At 37.9% G+C, this 21,018-nt stretch overlaps 1 protein-coding gene across 5 annotated transcripts in view; it reads right to left on the reverse strand.

Moving 5' to 3' along the window:
* LOC149579872 (DExH-box ATP-dependent RNA helicase DExH1-like) overlaps nt 1-21,018 on the reverse strand; it is a 187,841-nt gene that overhangs the window by 54,173 nt on the left and 112,650 nt on the right. For all 5 annotated transcript variants that reach the window (XR_016352854.1, XR_016352853.1, XM_089787507.1 and 2 more), the window contains one exon: nt 7,251-7,349. Coding sequence is in view for 3 of the 5 variants with exons in the window: in XM_089787507.1 (XP_089643633.1) it covers nt 7,251-7,349 (99 nt within the window). In the remaining 2 variants the exon portion in view is untranslated. The remainder of the gene's footprint in view (nt 1-7,250; nt 7,350-21,018) is intronic.

Raw genomic sequence — 21,018 nt, forward strand, 5'->3', positions numbered from 1 at the left:
AAGGAATGATACAGTGGTATCTGAAGCCCTAAATGATACAGTGGTATCTGATGCCCTAAATGATCCAATGGTAATCGATGCCCTCAATGATACAGTGGTATCGAAAACCCTAAATAATACAGTGGTATCAGATGCGCTAAATGATCCAATGGTAATTGATAAAATGGTATGTGATGCCCTAAATGATACAATGGTATTTGATGGTAATCGTCATTTGATTTTGATATAGTGGTATTTAATGGTAATCGTCAATTGATCCTAAGTGATTTTTGTGGACTAATCTGGGTGATTGCAGAAGCATCCCTACATTGATTTTCGGTTCAAATTCCATGGTATGTAGATTTTAATTTCCATAGTAAATTCATTGATAGTGTTTTCAATTGTTAATTATGAAATTTTCATTTAACTAAATTAACTATTTAATCTCATTCACATGAATGTAACTATTATAACTGTCTTCCTATGAAAATGAAGTAATAACTGTACTTTTTGATATATTAGTTGTTAGTTAAGACCCGAGAAAAGAGGATGTTACAATAAGTAATTATAATAAGTAGGTACAAGATGAAGCAGTCAAATGAGCATAATGTATGGACACAAAGAATTAATCAAAAGGAAGAGTGCAATTAATACCATACAACATGAAGGAAAAACATGGGAGTAAAATAATACTGTACCGTACGGTCATCAATTAGAAGAGTCGAAGCAATACCGTACAGTATTAAGGAAACACCTAGTGGCAGGAGAGAACATCATTAGCACCATATGGTATTATACAACACAGTAGGTACTGTACAGCCGACCAATAAGTAAAGGAGAAGAACAAATAAGCACCGGATGGTTGTATTAACATATAGCCAAGACAGAGAAAGCATAGATCAACTGTATGGTTGTACAACAACAAGCAAGGTAAATTGAGAAGGGCAAGCCATCATCATCATACAACGTACGGACTCCTTACCAGGAAACAAGCTTGTGAGACATTCTGTACGGATAGAACATTTCAAGAACTGAAGGACAAAAGTGTGGAGTGTAAATTGTAAGGCTTAGGGATAGGGAGTATACCGTACGACCTACAAATACTTGGCGACAGTAAGTGTACTATATGGCCTGCAGATACCTGTGGATAGAAAACATACCGTACAGTCCCATTTTGAGCATACCATACATCTAGGAGGGTACCATACTATTGTACGGCCATAACTGCAAAGACACAGAGGTTATCAGTATGTAAACATACCGTACAGCCTTAGAAGTGCATCGTACAAACACGGAAGGAGGAAGTCATTAATAGCCATTAATAACACTATACAGACGACAATCAGACATAAGATTAAATTATGTTAGATACAACCGTACGACTGCACACTAGCATGTGGAATGAACAACACATGGAGATAGCCATACACCGTACGATAAACACAGAGAAGTTATAAAACATCATTGCATGGTCCTATGACATAAATTGATACAAGGGACGACCACCATACGGACACATAAGAAGGGTGATAGAAGGTTCTTAAAAAAAACAACGACAAATCAAAATAGTTTGCAATGAATAATGTATGGTACCGAAGGGAAAGACATAAACAGGTAGTGAAGAAAACATAAGCGGTTGGCAGAAAGAGTATGGGATCAAAAGAAAATCACAAAAATGGCATGTTCCATGGACTTCAGTGTGGGTTCAAGGTGCTAATTTGGTCTAAGGGACCCCGACTTTGCTGAGGGCATTGCCCGCTAGACCCCCAATCAGTTCAGTTATCAGTCTTGGGAAGTGTGACCAGTTGATGAAACCTAGAGCTACTGCAGGCATGGAGTGTTTGTCTCCCAGAGGTGGAGAGAGCACTAGAGCAAGCCTTTCAAGAGGAATGCTATGCTTTGAGGCACTCGGAGTAGGTGTTGGACATGAGGCTATTTTGGTGGATGCATAGAGAACTCAGAAGGAGTTGGCCATCCAGTTGGAGGCAGTACAGCAACACTTGGCTCAGCGTACCCAGGAGTTGGAAGCAGAGAAGGCAGCACGGGTGGCTATCAAGGTCAAATTGGCTAAGGAGATAGTATTGTGTTAGCAGAGGCTATAGATGCAATGTGTTTTGGAGACCAGTTTGGTGCAGGCACAGGAGGAATGTGACGTGATGGAAAAAGATCTATTCTATTAGTGATAGTTAATATATTCCATTTTATTAATCTGTCTCAGATATTTTGTAATTGTCGTCTGGAGACAACTTTACTTTTTGGGGGGGATGATGTTGGTAAATTCTATATTGTCGTTGATGGGTAGAAATGTATCCGAAAGGGCGCGTGATGGTTGAGTCACCCCTTCAGGAAAGTATATGTACACCATCCTGAAGAGACTATTGATCATCATAATCATATTGTAAGCATTGGAGTGCATGTTGCATATATGAATAAAGTATCTATTATGTGTTATATCTTACTATACTACATGCGATAAGTATCTGTTTACCCTATTCTAAAAGATAAAATCAATCAAACAAAATTAATATAGGAAGAAAAAGAAGTTTGTCCAATGTCCTAGAATTAGGTGTCATTTCGTCCAACATCATGAAATTCCCTATGTCCACAGACCTTGATAGTGATTCTACTTCTCAACCCTATAGTAGGTTGCAAGGAAATCTTGACCACATAGATTTGAGGTAGTGAATTAGGGCAGATCTCTCTTTCAAGAGACAAGGATAAGAGATAAGGTTCAACTTTTTAAGTCGGTTCAATCATGAAAAGGTTAGAAAGGAAGCAGACTTCAAATCGAACAAGGGTGCTAGATCTATTCCTGTACGTAGACTAAATAATACAATACAACCAAAAGATCATAACAATTTTGAGCGCCCCCACCCCTTCGTGAGCCCAAAGAAACTATTGGGTAGTCATATGTTCTTGCTTTTGCTCAATTCCACCATCCCTAAGGGGCTCAAAATGGATGGGTCAGCCCATTGCCCCATTTCTAAAAATAAAATTAGTCATATGACTATTAAAGACTTCTTTAAAGACCAATTAGACTAGCATGGAACAGCCATACAAGCACAAAGAAATGGAAAATGGATAAGAGGAGGCAAGGACGGGCATGTTAGAGTGACAATGAAGAATGCAGGGGACAAAAACAACATCTTAAATAATAGGAAATTTCTCAAAGGCACACATATATATCTCGATGATGACCTCAACTCAGCAGGAAGAAAGAGGTAAGGAATGGGAAAAAGTGAAAACAGCAAGAGAAAATGGTAAATGGGCATGGCTACAAAATGGCAGAGCCCAAATCAGCGACAAAATTACACACAATAAATAGGAACTTGGGCCTACCCAAGAACATTTAACTATAGTCAGCTGGAATTGTAGAGGTTATCCTCAGAGAAGAGGACCTGGGTTAGGGCCGATAGCTAAAGATAATGACATCATTATGCTTACCAACTGAGGCCCTGGGTTAGGGCCGATAGCTAAAGATAATGACATCATTATGCTTACCAAGACACATGAACATCATGGATGTAGGGTTCCAGATTTTGAGGGGTATAAGAAGGTATCACTGTGGAACGAGAAGATAGAAAATAGTAAGGGGCATGGAGGCATCACCGTTCTCATTAAAGAAACTTGGAGCAAGTTTATAAACTTGGAGAAAGAAGATGTAAACAAGTAGTATATATGGATAAAAAATAATAGAGAATCAAATTTCTACAATGGTGGTTGCCTGCTACTTCACTCCAAAAGGCTCAAAAATGTATAAAAAACATAGATTGGATCGAGAAGACCCATTCGCTACACTCAAAAAAAGCATAGCAGCTTTTAGCTCTCTAGGGGAAATAATGATAATAGGTGATTTCAACGCTAGAACAGCGAACAACCAAACTCTCAATCTTAAGGAAAGTTACAAGAAAAGCAGAGACCCGGTTTGGCTAGAAGAAGGGACACAAAAATGGGAAAGATCATCGCAGGACAGCACGGGAAAGGTTAACCACTTTGGGGCTGAATTACTAGGCTTATGCTGCCTATCTAACATGATCATATGCAATGGTATGGAAAAGTGGCCTAAATCGGGTGGAATCACATGCAAAAGACACAATGGGCAAAGTGTTGTGTATTACGTCATATGCTTGCAAGACTATGTCACAAAGATAATTAACTTTGAAATAGAGGAATGCCCCATGGAGCTAAAGTCCGACTATAACCCCATCTCAATAAGGGTGGTCACCCACATTAAGGATCACCATAATGTCTCAAAAACTCTACAAAAGAGGAAGATGCTCCCGACCGGCAAAGTTTTAATGACACAAGAAAATCATAATATTTTTCAAGACTCTTTTATGGCTGTCTAGGGTTCAGGGAAAGTATCTCAAGTCTAATAAACAACATTCCATGGACAAGGATAATCTTGTTCTTACTATCATTAAAGCCCTGGAGGAGTGTAAAAGATCTTAGGCCACAAGAGAAGACAAGAACACTTTTCTGGCCAATCCGTGGTTTGATGAGGAGTGCAAAATGGCAAAAAAAAAAGTTGGAAAAAGAACATGAATAGAGAAAGCAAAAAGGAATATGATCAGCTGATTAAAAAGAAGAAAGAGGAGTATGTGAACATGAGGAGGATCGAGTTGATTAATCTTGGTAAAAGCAGCCCCAAAAAGTTTTGGAAAGAGCTTCAGCAAAGAAAAACACAGATAGAGAACAACATCACTAGAACCAAATGGCTAGAATACACCAAGACCCTCTACAAGTGTGATTTGGGAGAACATAGAACCATGGTAACTGAGACTACAGGTGATTTACTTAGCTAGAAGGTAATTATTCAAGGCATAAGGAGGTTGGTTGCGAGTAAAGCTCAAGATATAGATGGGCTACAAGTTGAATACTTAAAGTGGGGTGCTGAAACCCTGGCACCAAACATCATTAAGATTTTCAACAATGTTAATAGAGAGGGCTTTCCTATAAATTGGACAAGTGTGGTGATTCCACTCTACAAAAGCGGAGACATAAACAACCCTTTTAATTACCAAACTATCATGATCAATCCACTCTTCATAAAGTTATTTGGTAGCATGGTAGAACAGAAAATCAGTAAATGCGCTGAAACAGAAGGCAAGAGAGCAAAAAGGCAAGCAGGCTTTAGACCAAAACACTCTACTATAGATCATGACATCACTCTCAAATATTTGATAGAAAAAAACCTGGGACACTCAGGGGGTCAAGGCTTTTTGTTGTTTCGTGGACTTTTAAAAAGCATTTGACACAGGGCCACGTAACAAAACTTTGGGACAGAATGGAAGAGTTGTAAGTTCCTAAAGAACTTAGGTCTGTTGTTCACAGATTGCATGAGTAGGTCAAAGCTTAAATTAGAATGATGGAAGGGCTATCAGAAGATTTTGGCAGCAATATCGGGGTTAAACATGGTTGTCCACTATCTCCAATGTTATTCGGGTTCTATATTGACAAGTTAGAAGAATGGATAAAAAATACCAACGGTGAGGGAGTACAGCTGGCTCACTTTGTGATAAGATTGCTCTTATATGCAGATGATCTCATCATACTTGCTAGAACGGCTAAAGGTTTGAAAGAACACTTGAAAGCTCTAGAAAGTTTTTGCCATGAGGTGAGAATGTAAGTGAACACTAGCAAAACCAAAGTTATGATCTTCTCACTGAAAAAGAATAGGGGTATACAAGATGAGTTCCTGTTTGAGGGTAACCCTCTTGAGATTGTGGAGAAGTACAAATATTTGGGCATAGATTTTCATAATAAACTCAATTGGGTACGCATTGATCAAAAAGGATTCAAAGGGGTTAGAAGGTATTATATTCTCTATAAAACAGGTGTACGAATGTAAAATCAAGGGATTGGACGACCATGAAAACTCTTTTTGGTTTGTTGGTCACTTCAATTATTCTATACGGATGTGAAGTTTGGGGCGGCAATATGTCCGAACAAAAATGGCAATAGGTAGAAAGAATTTGAAAACAATTCTTCACATGCAATCTTAAAGTCAACAACACAGTGTCGTATGAGATCTTATTGGCTAAGGTAGGTTCCTTTCCATTAGAAGCTGTCACATTGGTCCAGATGCTAAGCTATCTAAAGAAAACTCAAGGCTTGGAAACACATCGCCGGCCCAAGCTAGTCGTAGATGGAAAACTTGTTAGGTAGAAAAGCACATGGATGAAGCAAAATGACAAATGGAGGCAAAAATGGGATATCAACATCCATACTTGCCTGGATAGTATTAAAGAAATAAAGAAGTTTGTCATGGAAAAATTTTACAATATTTTATGGACAAGACACATGGGGCAGAAAAAATCTTATTACATTAAAGAATTTAACCCCACTTCTAGTCATGATGAAAAGGCCTATATAAGGGCACCAATTAATTGAAGAGCAAAAATATTGATAGCGCAACTTAGAACTAGTTCACACTGATTGCGATGTGAAATTGGTAGATGGCAAGTTCCAAAGGAAGAGTGGGCAGATAGAATGTGTCTATTTTGTAATATGGGAGCGGTAGAGCCAGAGCAGCACTTGTTGAAGATTGTTTGGTATACAGTGACATCAGATCTGGTTATACAGACATATTACAGTACAGGGACTTGAACTACTTATTCAAGGAGGATCAAGTGAAGAGAACAGGGACTCTGACCATCAAACTTCAGCAAAGGAGAGACAAGTTAATAAAAACTTTGCAACTAAATTAGTTCCGCTCCTACCTTGGGGGGGTGATCGTGTGGGTCCATAGGCTACTTTAGCCTCGTGGACGTGATTAAAATCTATCATATCATATCATATCATATCACTACGAAGCACTATAGAGGATAGGGCACCCAATCTCTTCCAGCATAAGAAAACTATATAAAGCAGTTGATGCCGAGTCAATAGAGCTATATTAGGAGGAAGAGCGCACTCAACAATAAAGTGACTGCCCTTTAGAACAGTAGGAGAAGAACCCACCCTAGCCACTCACCCTCATGGGTAAAGGAACAAATCAATCTTTTCTTCAACTGCCAAACTAGTGCTTCAAGTGAGACTTCCACCTTTAAGTTGGAAAAATCATACTGAAACAGCACATTATTTTTAAAATCTAGATAATAGCTCCATTAAAATATCATCATTTGTATATCCACACTTCATTTCTCTTTCTCCCATGCAAAAGTAGAAATTTAATATTTGCTATTTTATTTCCTTTGTAGTCTTGTAGATTATGATCATGAATCTTTTGATGAAACATAAAGTAAATAAAATGATATGTTAATACATACAAGTCCTGGATTAAGTTCTGGTCCACTTCCATCCCAAGCTTCAAGTGAACTTTGAGTAGCCAAGCTATATCTTCCGTACTCAGATCGAATATCAATATCCTGCAATATCAAGAACATCATACTCAGAATTTATAAGAATTTTAACCAGATGAACATTGCATACGCTGCTACATATGTATGTGTCTGTATCTATATAAATAGATGAAACATATGGATACCTATGAAGTAGCAATTGCAAACTGCAATAAAAAAAAGATAAACACTGCAAATGCTTCACCATATGCATGTGCAACTGTGCAGAAATACATGTACACACAAAAAGGCATGAATAAATGCCCACAAATTGACAGAAACATGCTTACAATCACTTACAAACTACAAAAAAAAAAAAATCAAGCCCACACACATAAAGGCTCATGAAACCTCATACACACACACACACAACATATACAAAATAAAAACAGAGCACATTCAGCTGGAATTCTGGATCAATATTCTTGGCTGAAAACTTGCAAAATGTTTGACAATCTAAACCACAGCAACATGGTACTGATTTTATATATAAGAAAAGCTCTATATTAGAAGAAGCTTTTTTTGCAAATGTTCAATATGATCCAGGAATTTCAAAATTTTAGTGATTTATGGATATCTATGGTGCATCCGTAAAGTCCATTCTAGTGCTTGATCCTGTTTACAAATCATCAGAGTATGGCTAGGACTTTTGTGCTCAGACCCAACACATTTGATCAATGACTGAATTTTTCAAACTTATTGCTTTAACCGATTGTCACAAGGAACAAAATATTTTACAAGCATAGTAACACGGGGACGCGTCCCCCCCCTTTTTGCCCGACGTCTCAGAGACTTCAACGCACCGGAGACTTGGGGACTCCGTCTCCCCGTCCCCAGCGGTGCCACTAGATTCCACCACCTCCACCGAGGATGGGGGACATCCTACTATTCACTATTTGCAAATTCAACTATTTATGTTTAATGTTCGATGTTCCAATTCAATGCAATGTTTCAAGTATTCACTCTTTTACATCTTTACATCCTATATTGCAATACATATTTTCATAACTAACATTTTTAAATACCATATGCATAGATATATACACCCCTCTTGTCCCCTACCGCCGTCCCCCCACCGTCCCCCCGCCGTCCCCAAATTAAGGCCCCTCTGTCCCCCCGTCCCGGAAACTTGTCCCCCCGTTTCGCCGTCCCCCCGTCCCCCAGGGTGGTGTAACTATGTTTACAAGAGAAGTACAATTCACTACTTTAGCACCTCAAGCCCATTTAATAAGAATGGCATCTCAGCATAAAGCTTATTATTAAGAGGCTCATTAGTTTAGCATCTCACATGCATCCAAGCATGGCACCCTAATTTAAAAAGATTATTGTTAAAATATGATTAATTTTCTTTCAGATTTGATCTATCTGTGACTATTCTATTTTCAGAATATGATTCTTACCAATCACTGTACTTTATCTATAATGTCCCCATCATAAAATAAATAAATGATCAAAATTTTGTTTACGGGCCAATTGATTTAGTATATCACGGACCCATTTTTATTTTATTCGTATCTGTAAGTGTTGCCATCAGCTCTCTTTGTAAACCCTCAGGAGTTCCTTCCAAGGGTATTTAAGTAAAACATGTAGGAAATTGTTAGTATATGATTTGGATTATTTCTTTGTATGACAAATTCTTGTTGGAATTCTGTATTATTCGTCATTTCGTAAGTGGAAGTGTAATAACCTCAACAGGTCACAACTTCATCAAACACCAAATTCTTTTATAATTTAGTTGTTTGACATTTCGTCAAACACTTTGCAAGCAAGCTCTAATACCACTCTAATAACCCCAACCAGTTATAACTTCATAACAAACACCAAATTCTTTTATAATTTAGTTGTTTGACATTTTGTCAAACACTTTGCAAACAAGCTTTGGTACCACTGTAATGAGCCCTGCTGACTCAAACAATAGGTAAGACATACCTTGAAACCCTTTGAAATGAAATCTAGTAGCAGCAAAAGAATTCTCCAACAAACAAATGCAACTGCAAATATGTAAAATGCTACTCCCAAAGTGCAAATAACACCTAGCAGCAAATATAAATCGGTGCTCAACCAACTCCAAATCAACCAGCACGCAACCACTTCTAAAAGACAGTAATAACAATATGAGAAGACAACAAATTCCAAATTCCTAACACCACAATGTATACAGCAATGAAGATAAAGACCAATTCTCAGAAAACTAATTCACAATACCTCAGTTATGAATTACAATGAACTTCTCAAGAACAAACCGTTATACTTCAGCAAGGGCACAAATAACTAGATTTCAAAAACGTCACAAAGATGATAAAGAAAAATAAAATAATCCAATAATCGGATGCTTTACTCATCAAATGGGCTCATATTTATAATCTCCAAATGGCACAAAGTTTCCTAAATGAACTTCATTTAAAAAACTTTCACACACAACATTAAAATATAATAAAGTGTCATTACAAACTAATTTATTAATTGCTTTTGGCTTTGAAAATGACCTTTTCCACCATAACATAGAATTATAACATGTAAGACCACTATCTCTTGTTCCCATGATTTAAAACTTTTCGTCCTGGTTTCAACGAGCTATGATACTAAGGTGACCAACAACGAACACCAACAAAAATAATAACCTTAGTGTATTTAGATGAATAATAATAATCCACCCGTCTTGCAAAAACATCTAAAGAAGCACCAAAATCAAAATCTGACAACACCAAAGTGATCCTGATAAGAAAAGATGATGAATGAACCTAACGGGATGACTTATTATAAATAGATGCTCCCTCCAAGGATCTTGGAGATCAAATCGAAAGCCCGAAAAAAAAACTAAGAGCATCACCCAACTCCTCTAACTCAACTGAGCTCATCAGAACCAACAGATTGACCTACTATAAATAGTAAGTCCCTCAAACGGAGCCAAAATACACCATAGGCTACTAGAAAGCCTACAATGACACAATTGAGACCCTCAAATCCCACTGCTTGCTCACAAGGGTCGTGATGGTGAACTAACCTGGTCAACTATAGGAACCTGCTAAAAATGAGGACATTACAGTCCTCCTTCCCTAACATTGCTTGTCCCCAAGCAATCCTTATAGCTAAATGAACATCACAGTCCACCTAGATCCCATAGGTAGAACTGCATACTATCCTTGTTGTGTACAAGCAACTCCTATAGCACCAACACCCAAATAATGGACATCAAAATCTTAATCCTCTGAGAATTGACCCTAGGCACTGATGAAGGCAACAACTCATCAATACTCAACCCAACTAAAATTCCAACTCTGTTCACACCTGAGTCCCCATCAAATGGATACTCACACCCAACTGCATTATGGAGATGGTAACAACCATAGGAATCTAAAACACTACCACCAACTCCAACCTCTACCAAACTATCCTAGGTGTGTGGATACTGCAAGGGGTCAAACTTGCAAATGTCAATCCCATATGCAAAAGATGGTGCTAACCCATACCATGATAGATGGTATGAAACTGGAGCCAACCCACACCGATGTGAAACCAAATTCTTTACCTGTGGGTCAAAAGAAAAGTGATGAGTGCTTCTCACAGTGTAATGCCGATAAAAACTCCGAATCTCTGTCAAGGGCTCGTCAAAAATCAAAATGGGAATCGGTAGATGACTCGAATCTCTGATTCCGAACTATCACTCGAGCAGGATCCTGGGAAATCCTCTCAGCAAACCCAACCTCGAAATCCCTGTGGGGAAGCATTGTAGATAGAGTCTCTACAACATTTCCCACCAACCTTTGAATAACACGAGAACCTCGAATGAGAGTACCAACAGACACTGTATGAATCCTCCCTTACATCTGAACTTTGCCACAGATACTCCTTGAAGGACTCTATGTAGTAGAAATTATATGTGGAAGCATCAACTTGCTCCCTTGTGACCCACAATTGATCCCTCTGCACATGTGGCACTGCCAACTGTCCAATGGTACCATGTGATGTCACCAATTGATTGTTTAGAATTTGGGACAATTTTTTTTCCTACTAATGAGTAGCTAGCCGCTTCCAAATCAAACTACTTATCTTATTTAAATGTAGTGAACAACTTATATAGTAAATAGACCAGTTAAGTCATTGATATGTTAAATGTAATAAGATAATGCTTGTCCATTCAATGTGTTATGCCCAGATTTACACTTCTAATTGTCTTCAACTTTTGGTTTTCTTGTATAAGGATTATTAAACAATTGCATAACACTATAACTATTGGCTATGCCAGTACCTATCATTGCTTCCTTAGTTCTTACAGAAAATATTTCTTCCTTTCATTGATTGGGCATTCTTCCCTAATGTATTCACCGTCCAAGATATAAATTATGAATTCCCCTAGAATGCGATTGATAAACTTATAAACTTTCATCTACTATCTTCCCATCGTTATCAGAATTGGTCGCTGGCTTGAATCTGGTTTGCTTGTTTGTTTCCCCCATTTGAATTTTGTCTCCAACGTTCTTCACTACTGCAGTTGTGTATCCCTCTTCCTGTTTGCTGATGTTAAACGTGTTTGAATGCTGCTCTCAGTAAGGAACCTGATGGTTGATCCTATTTGGTGCCTGAATTAAAATGGTTATTCTCTGATGCTAATCTGGATTAGTGCCTAGTTACTATCTTTCCTCCATAATATTCGCTTCATCACAGTGTTGGATCTTCGGGGATCTAATTTACTTGATGAATGAGTGTCATCTTTAACACCTCATTTTTCCTGTCCATATATAGACACCGGATGGTACCATCTTCTATTTCTAATTGGCCTAGTCTTCCTCTCTACATTCTTGTTGTTGTCGGCATCAATAATGGATGTTCCCTTGTTAGCTCTAATTGTGCCTGTCGCTGGCAGCCTTTAAAACACGACAGAGCTAATTTGGGAATATAGAATAAAATGCATAGTTGTTTCACATCCCTCGTCCCATGGCTGATTGGATTGGTACATATGCTCAGTTCAAATGGTGTTCGCCAAACTGCTCATTGCCAAATAGATAACCTTCCTGGCTTATGCTAATCATGTATCTTGCTCCCCTTTTAATCTTTTCTCCGTAGATCCCCTCTTTCTCTCTATTTGATTCTAATGATATATCTTATCAAACCAAATAGTAACATCTTTTAAAGGATGTGTCTCCTTCCTATCTAAATCTTCTTTATTAATTAATTTCTAATTTTAGTTCCAATATTGATTAGTTTGTGCTTTTACCTCGTATTTAATATTATTATATGACAATAAGTTCATACGTATTTGGACTTTTATTTATTTCTATACTTTAATCTCATATTGTTGCTATGATTATTTATATTTTATATATAATTATGTTTATATTTTTCTTTGTTTCATTGATCTTCTTTATTAATCTAATGAGATCTTGAATACTATTATATTAATATTGTATTGATTATATCATACTATTTATTAATCATTTTTATATTATGTTATTATTAATTTATTCTTTTATCATATTATTATGTTATTATAAATTTATTATTAAATATTATAATTATGGGGACATGACAGTCCACCCTTCCAAAAATTGCTTGCCCTCGAGCAATTCTGATAACTTTCAAATGACCCTGAAACAAAATATTAACATAAGATTAGCGTCATCATATATATAGATATCAAATCTAAAGATGATATTACTCAATTGAAAATAACAATAATAGTTCCAAAGGTAAAACTTATCTCGATGTATGTAGTGTTTTTCCTTTGATACTTGCTTCTTACCTCTCATGAATAAGTCACTCTAATTTAGAATGTCGAAAATGCTCTTTGCCAATAAGGGTGGTATTCTATAAGAATGCCCTCTGCCCATAATAGCAACATTCTATAAGAATGCCCTCTACCACAATTGGTGACATTCACTGACAATGTCCTCTGCCAAGGGTGGCGACGCTCACTGAGAAAGCCCTCTGCCAAGCTTGGCGACAATTCTCTAAGAATGCCCTCTATCCATAATAGTAGTGCTCACTAAGAACTCTCTTCTACTTATGGCGACATTCACTACAAGCGCCCTCTACAAGGCATGGCAGTGTTCACTAAGAACACCCTCTATGGACGACATCCAAGAATGTCCTCTATGGCCAACATTCACATGATGTCCTTTGGGCCCAACATTCAAGGATGCCCTCTATGGCCAACACTCAAGAATGCCCTCTATGGCCGACAATCACATGATGTCCTTTGTGGCCGACATTCAAGGGTGCCCTCTATGGCCGACATTCATAAAGAATGCCCTCTATGGCCGACATTTTAGAATACCCTCTGTGGTCAACATTCATTACGAATGTCCTCTATGACCGGCATTCAAAAATGCCCTCTACAAATCTCTTGGGTCTTTGGATTCCCTTTAGGAATCAGGACATTCATTTTGAATGCCCTCTTTTTTAAATTCTTATAACTAACTCATTTTGTCACATCATTCTCAGATGATCTCAATATGTTCCTCATGCTTTTAAAGATATTGTCGCAAATTACATGTGTCTTCCTTCGAGATTTGTCAAACCTTAGCTGAATCATGATGCCATTTTTTTCCATGTGATTATATGATGGGCATCCCTTTAACTGTCACTTATTTGATGATTGTATATCTTCTACCCTTCAGGATGGCAAGATCATGCTCTGATACCATTGTTATGTCCCCAACTGATCATTTAGAATTTGGGAAAAATTTTCTTCCTACTACTCCGCTTCCAAATCAGAAAAATTATCTTATTTAAATGTAGTGACCAACTTATATAGTAAATAGACCAGTTAAGTCATTGATATGTTAAATATAATAAGATAATGCTTGTCCATTCAATGTGTTTTACCCAGATTTACACTTCTGATCATCTTCAACTTTTGGTTTTCTTGTAAAAGGATTATTAAACAATTGCATAACACTATAACTGTTGGCTATGCCAGTAGCTATCATTGCTTCCATAGTTCTTACAGAAAATATTCTTCCTTTCATTGATTGAGCATTCTTCCCTAATGTATTCACCGTCCAAGTTATAAATTATGCATTCCCCTGGAATGCGATTGATAAACTTATAAACTTTCATCTACTATCTTCCCATTGTTATCAGAATTGGTCGCTGACTTGAATCTGGTTTTCTTGTTTGTTTCCCCCATTTGAATTTCGTCTCCAACGTTCTTCACTACTGCAGTTGTGTATCCCTCTTCTTGTTTGCTGATGTCAAACGTGTTTGAATGTTGCTCTCAACAAGGAACCTGATGTTCAATCCTCCTTGGTGCCTGAACTAAAATGGCTATTCTCTTATGCTAATCTGGATGAGTGCCTAGTTACTATCTTTACTCCATAATATCTGCTTCATCATAGTGTTGGATCTTCGGGGGTCTAATTTACTTGACGAATGAGTCATCTTTAACGCCTCAATTTTCAAGTTCATATATAGGCACCTAATGTTACCATCTTCTATTTCTAGTTGGCCTAGTCTTACTCTCTACATTCTTGTTGCTGTCGACATCAATAATGGATGTTACCTTGTTAGCTCCGATTGTGCTTGTCGTTGGTAGGCTTCAAAACACAACAGAGCTAATTTGGGAATATAGGATAAAATGCATAGTTGTTTCACATCCCTCGTCCCATGGCTGATTGGATTGGTACATGCGCTCGGTTCAGATGGTGTTCTCCAAACTGCTCATTGCAACTGGATAACCTTCCTCGCTTATGCTAATCATGTATCTTGCTCCCTTTTTATCTTTTCTCCGTAGATCCCCTCTTTCCCTCTGTTCGATTCTAATAATATATCTTATCAGACCAAATGGTAACATCTTTTGAAAGGTCGTGTCTCCTTCCTATCTTAATCTTCTTTTATTAATTAATTTCTAACTTTAGTTCCAATATTGATTAGTTTGTGCTTTTACCTTATATTTAATATTATTATATGACAATAAGTTCATTCGTATTTGGATTTTTATTTATTTCTATACTTTAATCTCATATTGTTGCTATGATTATTTATATTTTATATATAATTATGTTAATTTTTTTTTTGTTTCATTGATCTTCTTTATTAATCTAACGAGATCTTGAATATTATTATATGGATTATATCATACTATTTATTAATCATTTTTATATTATGTTGTTATTAATTTATTCTTTTATCGTATTATTATTCATCATATAGATTATGTCATAATCATATATAATAGATGACATGTTTATACTAACCAATATATTTTATATAATATTATTTCTCTTATTATTTTATTATACATATAATAATAAATTATATTATTATTTATTCTATTATAAATTTATTATTAAATTTTATTATTATGGGGACATGACATACCAGCTATATGAAATGAAGAAATAGATTTGCTTCTGGCATAAGGAAGTAAACACCAAGAGAGCTCGTCTCCACTGATCCTCTCGCCTCCTCTGTACCTACTGCACCCATATGGTGGATGAATGTGTCGGCCACATTATCACATCCATCATCCCTAACCATACACACAAACTCACCACTAACCATAATATGCAACTAAACTAGATCTAGGGCTGGTGTGGTCCGAACATGCTCCAATTCCACAATCACCTCATCCAATCATGACTGTGACTCCTGAAGAGCCAGCTGAGTACACTGAAGAGAGTCCACGGTCACCTCAAGCTCTTGGATCAGCTCAACTACCTCATCCTCTTTCCCTAACAATGTCGCATAACAAGTGCTACCCCACTCGAGAAAGTAATCCCTGTCAGCAGCTAACTGCAAATAGGTATGCTTCAAGATCCTAACAACCTCTCGAAGCGCATGAACCTCTGCTAGAGAGAGAGTACTATCACTGTGCTCATCAAACATAGGAGCATCCGAACCAAATATAGCTTGCATTTGACGTATCATATCATAATGCTCGAAAGTTGAAGAAATGTCACTTTCACTCATCTTCAACTAACTAGTCACATGATGCCTCTATAACCACTACCTCGTATGCAAGCTCTCTATCTCACTAACTGCATAGTGATAGGAAACTGAATCAAAACTACCCACCACAAGATCATTCATTGCGTGTGCGCTATCTACCTCACACAACTCTACACCCGAGATACAACTACTATGTACCTCAATCAATTCCTCATTTGAAGAAATGGAAGCCCTCACAAAATATCAATATCCTCGCATCTCTCAACTTCCACCTCAAGAGATAGATCATGTAAACATTATCCTAGGACCCATCCAAAACCTCCTCAAAGTCATCAGTTGATACCTGGCAAAAGATATCATTCTCAGTCTAGCTCATAGCGTCATCAAATATATCATTAGATATGTCCATACTATCTGTATCCACATCTCCTAATAAAGCCTCAACTGCTAACACTTGACTCTACACACATGACTCAATGTCAACCTAGGAATCAATAATGCTAGAGCATGAATCCACATCTATTCACTCTGTTGTGTCACTCAAATCACCAACATTGCAACTGGGTGACTCCATACATGCTTCGGTCTCACTTGAGGAAGCAACTACCTTCTGCACTAGAGCAACTCTATGATAGCTCACATATAAATCTCCAATAATAATCTCCTCCTTGAGAGAGCTTGAAGTATCTATAGTAACAACTGCATCAGTTGTCCCTGCACCAACTGCAACAACTCTAGGAGCCTCAACCTGCAAAAGCTTATGCCGCTATCCTCCACTGCTACTGACACAACCACATGTCCCTATGAAATAAGTCCATCATCAATACTATGGATAGGACTAGCAAGTGTCATACTAAATATAGGTCCATCTGCATCATGGACACTTGTCAGGGAAAACACAAGCCTCCTCGCCAACCTTCTAAAGATGAAAACCATATACCTTGCTGCCCTCTCAACTGTCTCTAGCTTCAATAAGCTCTCTACCATCCTTAGTTGATGAAGCTTAACTTTCTCTATATTCTCTCTCAAAGAATTTAGTTTCCTGCTATCTTCCTCACTGAAGCACCATCTTGATGTGCTTTTCCTATCGGTTACACTTCTAGCCCAATTTGAATTAGAGTATCCAAGTAGATAAGGTCAACATTTTTCTATTTAAGAACATATCCAATAGTCTCTTGAAGATATATCAATATATACTTCGTAGCAACAAGGTGTATTTCCTTTGGTTAGCACATAAATTGTACATAGAGCATTCGTTGCATAACAAATATACGATCTAGTCTTAACCAAGTACATCAATGATACAATTATTTGTCTACAGAGAGTGGGATCCACAAATTTTGACTCTGTTGTTCCTTCAATTTATGTAAGTTGGTTTCCATACGTGTAGACATGGGTCTACAGTCCAACATCCCAAATCTCTTCAACATATCAATAGTATACCTTCCTTGATTCAAAATGATTCCATCTGATTTTGCCAAATTTTTAACCCAAGGAAGTAATGTAAAATGCCCAAGTCTTGTTAAGTCCTTACATTGAGTAATAAGGTGATCTTCTTCTCCTATGATTACCAAGTCATCAACATATAAAATTAGTATTAACAAATCACTTTTAATTACCTTAGATAGAGATTTGAATCTCTATCATTCTTGGAAAATCCTAGTCCCATAAGATAGTTATTGATCCTTTCATAGAAAGCTCTGAGGGCTTGTTTTGGTCCATATAGGGCTTTCTTCAATTTGCATACATGTGAATCTGCATTATGTATCACAAAGCCTTCAAGTTAGTCTAAATAGACTTCTTCAATAGTCTCGTTAAGAATGCAGTTTTCACATTGATTTGATGAATCTTCAAGCCTTTAGCTACTGCAATAGTCATTATTGCTCTAACAATACCAGACAACAGGTGCAAACGTCTCTTCATAATTAATACCTTCCTTTTGTGAGAAGCCTCTGGCAACAAAACATGTTTTGTGTTTCTCTATACTTCCATCTACAACATGTTTGATTTTGAAGAGCCATTTGGAATATACAACACATTTCTATTTTGGTCTAAGCACTATATCCCATACATCATTTCTCAAAATAGAATGATACTCTTCCATCATAGCATCTTTCTGTACTTGATGCTTGAGAGCTTATGTAACACTAGTTGGTTCTGAACTAATGATCTCACTCATTAAGCTAACATAGTTTAAGAATATATTGAGTCTCTTATTTTCTCTAAAGGTCCCTTTCGGTGCTACATAATTCTCAACGTCCTCAATCATCTTTCTAGCCCAAAGTGGTCTCTTTTTGTTATTGTAATTAGGATTCTCTTTTGGAGCAGTTTGGTTTTCATTTATGGTTTCTTCAGGATTCTCACCCTGAATTTCAGGAGTAGGATCCTCCTCCATGCTTTAGGAGAATCTTGAATTTCTATCTCAACAGAACTCTTTGCTCTTTTGAAAGCAATATCATTTTCAATAATGACACCTCTACTTAGTGAAATTTGTGTATGTCCATGTATGTATATTATGTAGCTTTTGAGGTTTCAATGTAGCCCATGAATATCCCTTTCTTTCCAAAAGGTTCCAAATTAGACCTCTTTTCTTTAGGCACGTGAACGTAGACAGGGCAACCAAAGATCCTTAAGTAACTTATGTCAGGTTTTACACCAGAAAATGCTTCTTCGAGAGTTTTGTTATCTCGATGTGAGAGGGGGCATCTAATTTGAATGTAGAGAGTTGTCCTAGAGGCTTCTGCCCAAAATGAAGTTTTTATGTTTTGGTCGTACAACATTGCTCTAACAGCTTCTACAATAGTTCTATTTTTCCTCTCAGCAAACACAATTTTTTTATGGATTGTAGGGTATAGTAAACTCCCTCTTAATCCTAGCATTTACACAAAATCCCTTTAAAAAATTTGAGGATTTTCTTCATACACTTATCTGGGGGTCAAGTTCTTTGGCCCTCATTTCAGCATGCGACTGGCCAACCTTCCTAGAGTGGCTAAGGGCATGGGCTCCCTTGCCCTCCTCGAGAGATAGTGCTTTTCGCACTACTTCCAAGACACTAGGTCCCAACTCTCCCTCATGGACTCTCTGATCGTACCCATAGTTCTCTATGGGGCAGTGATTTGGGGCCTATCTCTTCTTGTGGGCCTCGATTGAGCGAGTACTAACACTTCTTCATCAGATCATTTGATGCCACCATTTCACTCCTCATAGCATTGTTATGGTAGAGTTCGGTGCTCATCCTTTCCGGTTTGTGCCATTTTTGACTTGATTTGGTTCATTCACCGCCTCAAAGGTTTCGCAGACTCATGAAAGCGTCGACACAGATACTCATACCTTGCTTACTGCTCCTTACGGGACATAGTCAGCTCGACAGGGGTGACAGGGGCTCGCTGTTAGTATACCCAGGCCACTATCTTACTGAGCTCAATCAGGATCGACATTAACCATCTTCTGCCATACCAATTCTCGTTGGATGCTCCTACCCACCTCCTCCCCTCAAGACAGGAGCTGAATGGACATGTCAGACTCGACATTTACAAGCAGTACATCTCCACGACTTGGATCAGCCCTCCTGGAGGTTTACGCCCTCGGATGGCCTTTTACTCGGAGCATTTTCTTGAGATTCGCGATGGTATCATTGTTCGGCCCTCTTATTTGAGTCGTCGTTGGTGTCATGACCTCCACATCGCCTTGGGGTCTTTTAGAGTCAAAGCCCACCGTCTCCGTTGCCAGACCAATCACCACCTGACCAAAGAGGAATGGGTGTGCCGCCTTTGCACTTTATTCAAAACGGAAATGGAGACCCATTTTATTTTCAAGTGTCCCATCTACTATGAGATCAAAGGTAGATTCCACTGTCTAGTCAAAGACTGCATATCCCTCTCGGCATTTTTCAGTCACTCCGACCAGAGATGCCTAGCGCTTTATCTCTGGGAGGCCTCCCAGCTCAGAGATCACACCTTAAAAACCCGGTAGTCCCAACACTAGACCTCTAATCAGCTCATCATGGACTTCTTTCCATCCACGGCCACTTCTGGAAGTAGGAAACAACCCCACCCGCCGGTCCTCAAACACACCAAATCGGTCAAACCTCAGGCTTGGGTTCCTTAGACAGCAACACCCTACCCCCACAATTATGTAGAGGCAGAGGCAGATGCAGAGGTGGAGCCGGACCAAGATCCTTGCTAGTCCTAGTCCTTATCCCTCTATACGGGATTTCTTTGTACCAAGAAAAGACTGATGGTCCTTCTCTCTTTCTTCTGCTTGTTCTTCCTTTTTTTCCCTTTTATAGAGCTTTTTCTCCAGTCACCATTGGGTGTTCCTACTGGTTACTTTTCTCCTCTGTACTATTGTATCTTTCAATCCCTTAGACTCTTGTTGGTCTCTTGTTGGACATTAATATCATTATCTTATCTTATCTTATCTTCCTAGAAAAGTTTTTTGTCAGAGGTCCCTTGAAAAATGTCTTGATTAATGTTTGTGCAAAGTTTGTAGAGATATCCTTGCCTTGTACCTATAGTTTGTGCTTTCTTTATGGTGGAGTTCTCTGGCCATGCTAGAACTTTTCCATCCATAAAGGTAATCCTACATCCGTTGTCTTCAAGAGAAGAAATGGATATTAGGTTATTCTTTATTCCCGGTCTACTAGACTTCAAATTTATCCGTTGTCTACTAGACTTCAAATTTATAGTGCAAGTTCTAACCCCCTTTATTGGATGTGTAAAATCATCCTGAATAGTTACTTTGTTAGTTTCTTCTATCATAGTATCTAGGTGTTCTTGGAATCTTCTGATGTGTCCTAATAAGCCAC

Source organism: Cupressus sempervirens, chromosome 1 (genome assembly GCF_028749045.1).
Source record: "Cupressus sempervirens isolate cs-2001-9-10 chromosome 1, ASM2874904v1, whole genome shotgun sequence".
NCBI lineage: Eukaryota > Viridiplantae > Streptophyta > Pinopsida > Cupressales > Cupressaceae > Cupressus > Cupressus sempervirens.